We start from the raw sequence: 10,134 nt of genomic DNA, 5'->3' as shown, positions 1-10,134 counted from the left end.
AACATAACATAATAACATTTAAAGGATACACTCCTGAGACGGAATGAGTGTGCTCAACTTGTCCCTGGTCCCCGTGTTCTGAGGAGGCTCTAGCTCTGCCAGTCTTGCTCTTTTAGGCCACTGTGATGTCAGAAGGACAAGGACGTGAGAGCAAAGATGAAGGGGAGTGTTGAAGACCCTGGTATGAAAGGAGCTGTGACACGTCGGGGAATGGAAGCGAGAAAAAGGGAACATTTTTAAAAGACATTCTCATTGCTTGAATCCCCTTCATGGGGTTGCAAAATACAAAGGGCTTGACTTCTTTAGCAATCACTTTCTGGAGGCTGAGCTCAGATCCTGTGGCAGTGGCAGCATTTTGCGACAGGGTCAAGGTCCTAGTCTACTTGGATTGACATAACATTGTCACCATGTTGCAGAAGCTGGGCTGGGGGCAGGGGGTCCTCAAAACCACCAGAGCTGGAAGCACAAGGGGAATAAGCAGGTACGGAGAAATCCCCATGTGCCAGTGCTAGCACCCCATTCAAGCAGGGATATACCCCAGCCCGGGCCTGTCTGGAGCTTGTAGCTTTAGTGTAAGACCCAGACGCAGAAATACCTAGTTTTCTCATAGTGCGGTCAGGGGATTGTGGTGGTTGGCCCAGCAGGATGCCCAGGCTGGGAGGAGCTCCCCTTAGCTTGGCAGTGGAAGGGATTTAGGCTGTCAAACACGGCTTCCTGGAGGAAACAGCAGCCTAACTAAATCTTAGGGGAAGAGGGAAGGCGGGAGGGGGAAGATGTTCCAGATGGAGGGACTTGTATGGGCAAAGACAGTCAGGCCAGAAATAGCCTAATGTGCTTAGGGAACTAGAGGCCTGTCAGTGTGACCAGAAGGGCAAGTCTGAGGTGGGGAGTGGAGCTGCTGGGGCTGAGGAGCAGATAGGGACCCAGTTAGGGCCACTTTGGCCCCTGCAGGTATGTGGGCCACTGGCTCTTGAGCGAGAGGTTGTAAGCAAGGGGCATTTTGTTGGTTGGTTTGTTTTTAGGACGGGAGGAACTTAAGCAAGTCTGCAGGCACATTGGTGGCGGTGGGAGAGCAACGTGGAGCTTTGGAGAGAGGAGGGTATACACCTCAGGAGCAGGAGTCATGGTAACAGTGAAAGGGGCAGAGGAAAGATGAGGTATTTGGGGGCCGATGTAAACTCTCTTGCGGCAGGATAGACAGCTCAGGGGGTGCATACGTTGTCATCTGCCTTTTCTCAAAGAAGTTGTTCAGAGTGTGCGTGTTTTCAGGGATGGGCAGAGACGGGAATGAGAGAGAGAGAGCAAACCACCAACTAGCCAAGGCTGTCAGAGGCTGGGTAAACTGATAGGGAAGCCATGAACCAGTGTGCCCGTGCCACTTTCTCCAGCAGCACCTGGGGAGCTGGGAGCAGGAGCTGAGAAGACCAGTTGAGGCGGATGAGGCAGGAGTGCAAGGTTGATGAGGAGGTGGAGGACAGTGGCTTTCAGGCAAACCAACCATGGGCTGAGCTTGAGTGGCAAGGAAGGAACAGAAAAGGAGTTGCTAGGTTAGGAGATAAAGAGGGAAGTCAAAAGCAAAGAAATTATGATTGGGCCCATAGGTTTCCACTGTGCTAGAATGGCCTGCAGTGGCCATACTACCTTGCTGCTTGGCCTTGACTAAGTAATTTTACCTTCCTGGGCCTCGGCTTCCCCCTAAGATTATATAATCCCTATGGTGTTCTCCAGCTCCAACCATGTAGGATTGTGCAAACCAGTATGTCCCAGCCTCTTGGGCCTCAGAGTGAGGCACTTTCTGTACCTTCTCCTGGAGCTGCTGAGCCAGTGTGAATCATTTTCTGTGCAGAAGGAGCCAACCCCGGGGTTGGGAATGAGCTGTGAGATCTCAGTTCATCAGGGCCCTGGTCAAGCAAGAGTTCCAGCTGCCATTGGCCGAAAATTCACATTCAGGTTACTTTGCCTCATGGGTCTTGGTAAACATTAACTAACATCCTGGCTGACCTTGGACAAGCTACTGAACAATTCACCAGTTGGTTTACTCAACCGTAAAGGAAAAGCAAGTAGTTGTACACTCAGGGTAGCCATGAAGAAGTGTGTCTCAGAATGGTTGGGGAACGAAAGTACACACAGAAATGGTTATTCCTAGAGAGGCCATGGCCTTAGGTTGGATTCCCTAGAAGCAGAGCCTGAGACAGGGATTCTTGTTCAAGAGAACACTCCCAGGGGAAAGAGAGAGAGGGAAGTGGCATAGGGCAGAGGAGAAAAGCCAAGCCAGAATGCAATCTCCTCCAGAGTCTGGCTCCAGTCCACTCCCATGGGGAAGCTCTAGAGCACAAAGTGTGCCATCTCACAGTAAGGGACTGGCCCAAAGGTCAGTCTGTTATTGGTTGAGGTCTGTGGACAGATGGAACGGAAGGAGTGGTATAGTCTCTCTGGTGAGGGTGCTCTTGTTTGGTTCAATTCTGTCCAGAGGGGGCAGGAGAATTTTGTCAGCAATACTCACACTGGGTAGGTAAAGGGGCACCCATGGGATCCTAGCTACCCTAGAAATAATAAACAGAAGTTGTATCTTCAGATCTGTGGAGGATGGAAAATTACATATGGAGAGTTAAAAAAGAAAAAAAATGGTAGCCTTAACATCTGTGCAGAATTAAAAGTCTTAAAGGTCACATGCATCCCATAAACATTACTTACCATTCCAATGACAAACCACTAGAACTACTCTCAACCCTTCCACACATAGTAAATTACACACTACCTTCAAAGAATTAATATCCTTAATATATAAAGAGCTACTATAAATCAATAAAAACTAAGACTTTGATAATTATATTGGTAGACGGTATTAATCAACAATCTACCAAGGGGGGGGGGATACAAATAGCTAACAGACATTTAAAAATTCTTTCAATCTTGCTAATACTCAGAGAAACACAAAGGGAAGGAATATACAAATTTTTATCTATCAAATTACATGGATTTTATTTTATTTTATTTTTTAAAGATTTTATTTATGTATTTGAGAGAGAGAAAGTGAGAGACAAAGCATGAGTGGAGGGGGAGGGGCAGGGGGAGATGGAGAAGTAGACTCTCCACTGAGCAGGGAGTCCAACTTAGGGCTGGATCCCAGGACCCTGGGATCATGACCTGAGCCAAAGGCAGATGCCTAACCAACCAAGCCACCCAGGCACCCCCAAATTACAAAGATTTTAAAATAAGCGCACACAAGGCTGGTAAGGACAAGGAGAGACAGGTGCTCTCTGCATAGCAGGTGGGAAGGTAGATTAGTCTAGCTATTTTTTTTTAAGATTTATTTATTTATTTGAGAGAGAGAGAGAGAGCATGAATGGGAGGGACAGAGGGAGAGGGAGAGATAATCTCAAGCACACTCTGTGTTGAGCTTGGTGCCCCACTTGGGACTCGATCTCACGACTCTGGGATCATGACCTGAGCTGAAACCAAAAGTCGGTCGCTCAATTGACTGCACCACCCAGGCGCCCCAGATTAGTCTAGCTATTTGTAGAAAATAATTTCATAATATGTTTCATGAGATTTAAAAATGTCTAAATTCTTTGATTTGTACTTCTACTCCTCCTAAGAGTCATTCTAAGGAAATAATCTGAATGTTTCACTATTATACACAGTAGTCCCCCGCCTTTATCCACAGTTTTACTTTCCACAGTTTCAATGACCCATGGTCAACCATGGTCCAAAAGCAGATGATCCTCTTTCTGATGTATCTTCAGAAGGTCAATGGTAACCTAAGGCTATGTTACAGTGTCTACATCATTTCCCTCACCTCATCTCATCACATAGACATTTCATCATGTCACATCATCACAAGAAGAAGAAGAAGAAGAAGAAGAAGAAGAAAAAGAAGAAGAAGAAGAAGAAGAAGAAGACGACGACCAAGGATGAGTACATCATAATAAGATATTCTGAGAGTGAGAGACCACACTCACATAACTTTTATGATTGTTCTTGTTCTTGTTTTTATAATTGTTCTATTTTATTATTAGTTATTGTTGTTAGTCTCTTACTGTGCCTAATTTATAAATCAAACTTTATCATAGGTTTGTATGTATAGGAAAAAACACAGCATATATATATATATGTATGGCTCAGAACTATCTGTGGTTTCAGGCATCCACGGGGGATCTTGGAATGTATCCCCTGGGGATAAGAGAGGACTATGATCATGGGATAGAGAAATTCCTATATTTTAGGCCTTGTGCTGTGTGCTTTAGAATGCGTTATTTTATTTAACTTATACAATTGCTTTATCAATCAGGTGGGTACTTTCATGAAGTCTCTTTTTATGAGAGGGGAAACTGAGGCCTAAGAAAGTTAAGTAAAGGTTAACTGTGACGAAGTGGGGAAGGTGGGATTATCTGACTCTAGTTGTATGGGCTCTTCATAACTTCACTTACTCTAAGGACTCATTAATACATAGGTCCAAGAAGAGGGTGAAAAACTATCTTTTTTACAAAATAATTAAGTCAGGCAAATTGTTCCTTGCTCCATTGATCAGAGAACCTCAGTGTTTCTAATTAAATCAGAGAGATTTAATTAGGGTTCCTGGGGCTGTCACCTAGTCCTTTGGAAAGTTTTGGGATGAGTTTTACATAAAAATATAAAACAGTCCTAAGTTCCTCTGTGTAAAATGGTGAAGTCAGCTACTGAGTTTGGCACCTTTTTGGGTTGGGGTAGCAGTGAACTCAGAGAGGTTTCTAACAACAACCCATTACTGAAGCAATCAATTGTTTATACTTGTTTCCTTGTCAATGTTTCCCCCAAACCCTGAACTCTGTAAGAACAGGGATGGTGTATGGGGCGCCTGGGTGACTCAGCCAGTTAAACCTGTGCCTTCAGCTCAGGTCACAGTCTCAGGGTCCTGGGATCGAGCCCCGCGTTGTCATTGGTCATCATCCTCATCGTGGGCTCCCTGCTCAGCGGGTAGTCTGCTTCTCCCTCTTCCTCTACCCCTCCCCCGAGTGTGCTCCCCGCTCCCTCTCAAATAAATAAATAAATAAATAAATAAATCTTAAGAAAAGAGCAGGGATCGTGTCTGTCTCAGTCATTAAAATAAACTTTGAAGATGAGAATGCGTTATGGGCAAGCATCCAGCAGTGTCTGCTAAGCTCCCATATGTATAAAGAAGACATGTCACAAGAATGGTGATTAAGGGGCACCTGGGTGGCTCACTCAGTTAAGTGTCCGCCTTGGGTTCGGGTCAGGATCCCAGGGTCCTGGGATTGAATCCTGCATCGGACTCCCTGCTCAGCGGGGAGCCCCCTTCTCCCTCTGACTGCCATTCCCCCTGCTTGTGCTCTGTCTGTCTCTCTCTGACAAATAAAATAAAATAAAAGAATGGTTATTAAGTGATATTGTTGGCATTTGTAAAAAATTTGGAAGGACAGCTGGGTTGTTTCTACATTTTTAACTATTACAAACGAGCTGCTGTAAACATTTATGGACAAGGTTTTACATGGACATAAGTTTTTGTTTTTCTGGAATAAATGCCTAGGAATGCTATTGCTGGTTTGTATCGTAGTTGCCTGGTTAATTTTTTAAAAAACTGCCGTACTGTTTTCGAGAATGGATGTACATTCTGACCAACAATGTGTGAGTGATCAGTTTCTCAGAATCCTTACCAGCATCTGGTATTATCACTCTTAATTTAGCCTTTGGAATAGATTTGTAGGGATATAGCCCTGTGGTTTTAATTCGCATTCCCCGAATGGCTAACAATGTTAACCATCTTCTCATATACTTATGCTTATTTACCATCTATGTATCCTCTTCAGTGAAATGTCTCCACATACCCTTTTGCTACTTTCTAACTTAAATTGTTTTTTATTTTGACTAACGAATTTTGAGGATGTTTATCCAGCCCTTTGTCAGCGTGTGTTTCACAGACATTTTTCTCCCTGTCTATATCAACCATTTTCTCCTCTTCACAGGGTCTTTCACAGAGGAAAACATTTTAATATCTACAAAGTACATTTTTTTTCCATTTCATTTTATGGATGTTGAACATTTTTTCCTATGTTTTTTCACCAAGATTTATAGCTTTACGCTTTACATCACAGCCTGTAATTCCTTTGAGGTAACTTTTGTATAAGCTGTGAGACTCAGGTTGAGGTTCATTTTTCCCTGCTTCTTTGGACATTTAATTACCCCAGCACCATTTGTTGAAAAGGCTATTCTTCTTTCCATTGGGTGACTTTTGGATTTGGGTGTTTGTGTGGATCTATTTCTGGGTTCTCTCTTCTGTTCCACTGATTTATGTATTTATCCCCCCTCCAATGCCACAGTCTAGATTACTGTAGTTACAGAATAGGTCTCAAAAGCAGGGAGTCTGATTCCTCCCATATTATTCTTCTTTTTCAAAATTGTCTTAGTTATTCTAGTTCATTTGTTTCCATATACATTTTAGAATAAGCTTCTCTATATCTACAAAAAAGTCTTGTAGGAACTTAGGCAAGAATCACATTCAACTTATAGATTAATTCGTGAGGGACTGACATCTTTATTATGTCAAATCTTTCAATCCATGAACTCTGTATGTCTCTCATTTATCTTCTTTGATTTCTTTCATCATTATTTTGTAATTTTTAGCATACAAGTCTTCTACATGTTTTCTTCAATTTACACCTAGGTATTTACTTTTTGAGTAATTATAAGTGGTATTTTGTTTTTAATTTGTCAGCTTATACAAATATAATTGATTTTAGTATGATTATCTTGTATCTTATGATCTTTCTGAACTCAGTTATTTTAGGAGTTAAACATTTTTTTTTTCTGAGGATTTTGGGGATTTTCTACATAGGCAATTATGTCATCTGAGAATAGGGACAGTTCTACTTCTTCTTTTTCTATATATATGCCTTTTATTTCCTTTTCTTGCCTTATTATTGCACTGGCTAAAAGTTCCAGCAAGATGTTGAGTAAGAATGGTAAGAACATACATCTTTGCCTTGGTTCTGATCTTTTGTATAATGTTAGCTGTCGGTTTTTTGTAGATGATCTTTGACAAGTTGAGAAGTTTCCTTCTATTTTTATTTTTTTCTCAGAGTTATATCATGAGTGAGCACTGAATTTTGTCAAAAGATTTTCCCCCATTCATTGATATGGTCGTGTGATTTTTCTTCGTTATCCTAATGCAGCAGCTTTTTGAATATTGAGCCATTCTTGCATCCCTGGAATAAATCTTACCTGGTCATGGTATATAATTCTTTTTTATATGTACTGAATTCTATTTGCTGATATCTATCAGACATCTGTATTCATAAGGGATATTGATCTGTGGTTTTCTTTTTTTGGTAGCATCTTTGTCTGGTTTTGGTGTCAGGGTAATATTAGCTTCATAAAATGAACTGAGAGGTAGAACCCTCCTCTTCTATTTTCTGGAAGAGATTGTGTAGAGCTGGTGTTAATTCTTCCATAAGCATTTGGCAGAATTGTCCAATAAAAACGTCTGGGGCCAGATATTTGCTTTTGAAGAGTTTAAATGAATTCAGTCTCATTAATAGAATTACAGAGGAAGTAAAAAGATTGGTGGTTGTCAGAGGTGTGAGGGGGAGAAAGGGAGGGATGAATAGGAGGAGTATGTAGGAATTTTAGTGCAGTGAAACTATTCTATATGAAACCATAATGGTGGGTATATGCCATTATACCTTTGCCAAAACTCAAAGAATGTACAACACAAAAAGTGAACTCTAATGTAAGCCACTGACTTTGGGTGATAATCATGTGTCCGTGTAGGTGCAGCATGGAAACAAATGTACCACTCAGGTGAGGTGGGCCATGTTGATGAGGGTGGTGGGGTAGACTTGGGTAAGTGTGGCAAGAGCGTGTGGGAACTCTGTACATTCTGCTCAGTTTTGCTGTGAATCTAACCCTGCTCTAAAAAATAGACTAGAAACCCCCTGAGTCTGTGTGGTTACAAAATGGGTGCTCTGTACACCACTGTGCCCATCACTGGCGTTCAGGGATGGCTCCCATTGTGTCTGTATTCCGCGGCCCACGCGTCGGCTCCTCAGGACTTCATTCTGTAAGCAGCTCGTCGTTTCACCGAAGCCCGAGGCTGCCCTCCACGGACCCATTTGATCCGCTCTCCCTGCCACCTCCCTCTTCCCCGGGGCTTACTAGGTCTTGAATCTAGACATCCGTCAGGCTTGAGTGACATCCTCTCTAAGCCCCATTATCTCCTCTGTATAAACCGGGGAATACCCGAGATTACGATGTAAGGTACCCAGGGTGCTGCTTGGCACAGAGTAGGATTTCTTCCCTTTCCTTCCTCCTCTCTCCATCCCTTTGCTTAGGGTGGTGGCTCGCTCCGGAAAGGCAGCCCTCTCAGAGCAAGAAGGAAGGAGCCTGGGCGAAAGCGAGCGAGGAACGGCGACTCTCCGGGGCCTGCGCAGCGAGGCCCGCCAGCCAGCACCCTTTCCCACGGCGGACGCACATCTCAGGACAGGTTTGTTTCCTGGGTCCCCCGAGGGTGGGGGTGGGAGCAGGGAGCACATGGGGTTCTGCGGGGAGGATGTTGTTTTTCAACAGACAAGAGTGACTCCATTTCCGATTCTCACAGGCGACCTGAATGCCCGTCACATCGGGCAGGGAGAGCTGCCCAGATCCGACACTACCCCCTTGTAGAAGTGGCTGGCAGGCCCTGAGGGGCGAGAGAGGAAGCCTGTGGGCTGGGAGAGGCTGAATGAATTTAGCGCCTGTGAATGAGGCGGGATTGGCAGCCCTTGAGACAAACTCCCTCTTTGTTCCTGAACTGTACCTCCCAGACAAGGGCAGTGCCCGCTTTCTTCCCTCCGTCCTGCCCACATTCTTTGGCCCAAATCAGCTGTGAGGAGAGGCACAGAGCCTCCCATGTTTTAGGCCCTAAAAAGAATCCGTTAATTTGTGCCTCAGGGACCCACAAGCAGCCTGCAGCCTGCAGGGCTGGAGTCACCGAGCTGGTGGTTGCCAAGACAGCAGTCCTCAAGCATTTCTGACTGTCGCCTCCAGGGAGAAATCCATTTTGCAGCACGACCCACGGACACACGGACATGGATGTTCGTGGACCTTCTCACGCAGAATTTAGACACCCGAACAAGGAAATAAAATAGACGAGTGCAGTAAAAATGAACATTGTTCTGTGAAACTTGTCCCTGTGCGCGCACGTGTTTGTGTGTACACGGTTGTGATATCAATCACATGTCTGACTGTGGATCGTGTTAAGAAAAGATTGAGAGACACTTGTTTAGATCACTATTTCCCCAACTCTATATTACATCGCCAGCTTGGAGAGGCACAAAACACATTAGTATCTTAGAGACCCTGGAAATTCCTGCAGTAAAGAAATTTGTTGAACCTCCCTGATCAAGTGTGTGACCTTGTCTCCCTCCTTTCCCCAAAGGCTTATACTACTCTCTCCTGGAACTAATATTTTGTAGAACATAGGCGTGGAAGGGATTTGAAAAGTCCTCTAGGATTTCCTCAGGGGTTTTAGTGACAGGGTAAGAGGGGTTCTGCCCTAGCAAGAACAGAGCTGCTAAGTCTGTCAAATGGGTGGTTGCCAAGTAAGATCTTGTTTGAAAAAATCCTCCTGCTAAAAATGTGTAAGAGCTACAAGTCCAGTCCAACTCTCTCATGTAAGGATTGGGGAAACTGAGTCCCAAAGAAGGGAAGTGACTGGCCCAAACTCACCTGGTTGAGACCATGTTAGACCTGGGACCCTGTTTTGCTGAGTACTTTTTTTTTTTTGGAGAGAGAGAGAGTGTGTGTGCAAGTGAGAGGGGGTGGGGGAGGCATAGGGAGAGCGGGGGCAGAGGGAGAGGGAGAATCTTAAGCAGGTTCCACGCTCAGTGCAGAGCCCTACATGAGGCTTGGTCTCAAGACCCTGAGATCATGACCTGCGCCGAAATCAAGAGCTGGACACTTAACTGACTGAGCCACCCAGACGTTCTCTATTTTGCTGAGTTCTTAACTATAACCCCCTGACCCCACCTCCAGGGGCAGGTAAACACCCTGGTGCAGGGAGGCAGAAGGTTTGGGGTCAGGGGTGGGGGCAGGCATCAGCGGGCCTCGCCTTGTCCCTCTTCCCCTACTCTGTTGCCGACCTTTTGAGAAAGCTTCCAC

The 10,134-nt window shown here is 44.5% G+C and overlaps 1 protein-coding gene across 3 annotated transcripts; it reads left to right on the top strand.

Moving 5' to 3' along the window:
• The first annotated feature begins 358 nt into the window (after positions 1 to 358).
• LOC114212077 (uncharacterized) lies at positions 359 to 9,340 on the top strand. 3 transcript variants are annotated; one of them, XM_088022983.1, is made up of 3 exons: positions 359 to 481; positions 8,328 to 8,479; positions 8,926 to 9,340. In XM_088022983.1, the coding sequence occupies exons 1-3, from the start codon at positions 408 to 410 to the stop codon at positions 9,006 to 9,008; spliced, it is 309 nt and encodes a 102-aa protein (XP_087879109.1). In that variant the 5' UTR covers positions 359 to 407; the 3' UTR covers positions 9,009 to 9,340. The 3 variants fall into 3 exon arrangements, with proteins under 3 accessions (XP_087879109.1, XP_087879110.1, XP_087879108.1); XM_088022984.1 differs by having other exon boundaries at positions 8,594 to 9,340; XM_088022982.1 differs by lacking the exon at positions 359 to 481 and adding an exon at positions 6,925 to 6,959.
• The last annotated feature ends 794 nt before the right edge of the window (positions 9,341 to 10,134 follow it).

Source organism: Eumetopias jubatus, unplaced genomic scaffold (assembly GCF_037043125.1).
Source record: "Eumetopias jubatus isolate StellerSeaLion01/CBP00866 unplaced genomic scaffold, mEumJub1_p1.0 scaffold_4, whole genome shotgun sequence".
NCBI classification, from domain to species: domain Eukaryota; kingdom Metazoa; phylum Chordata; class Mammalia; order Carnivora; family Otariidae; genus Eumetopias; species Eumetopias jubatus.
Note: the sequence above shows the minus strand (reverse complement) of the source record. Positions and strands in the feature narration are given on the sequence as shown.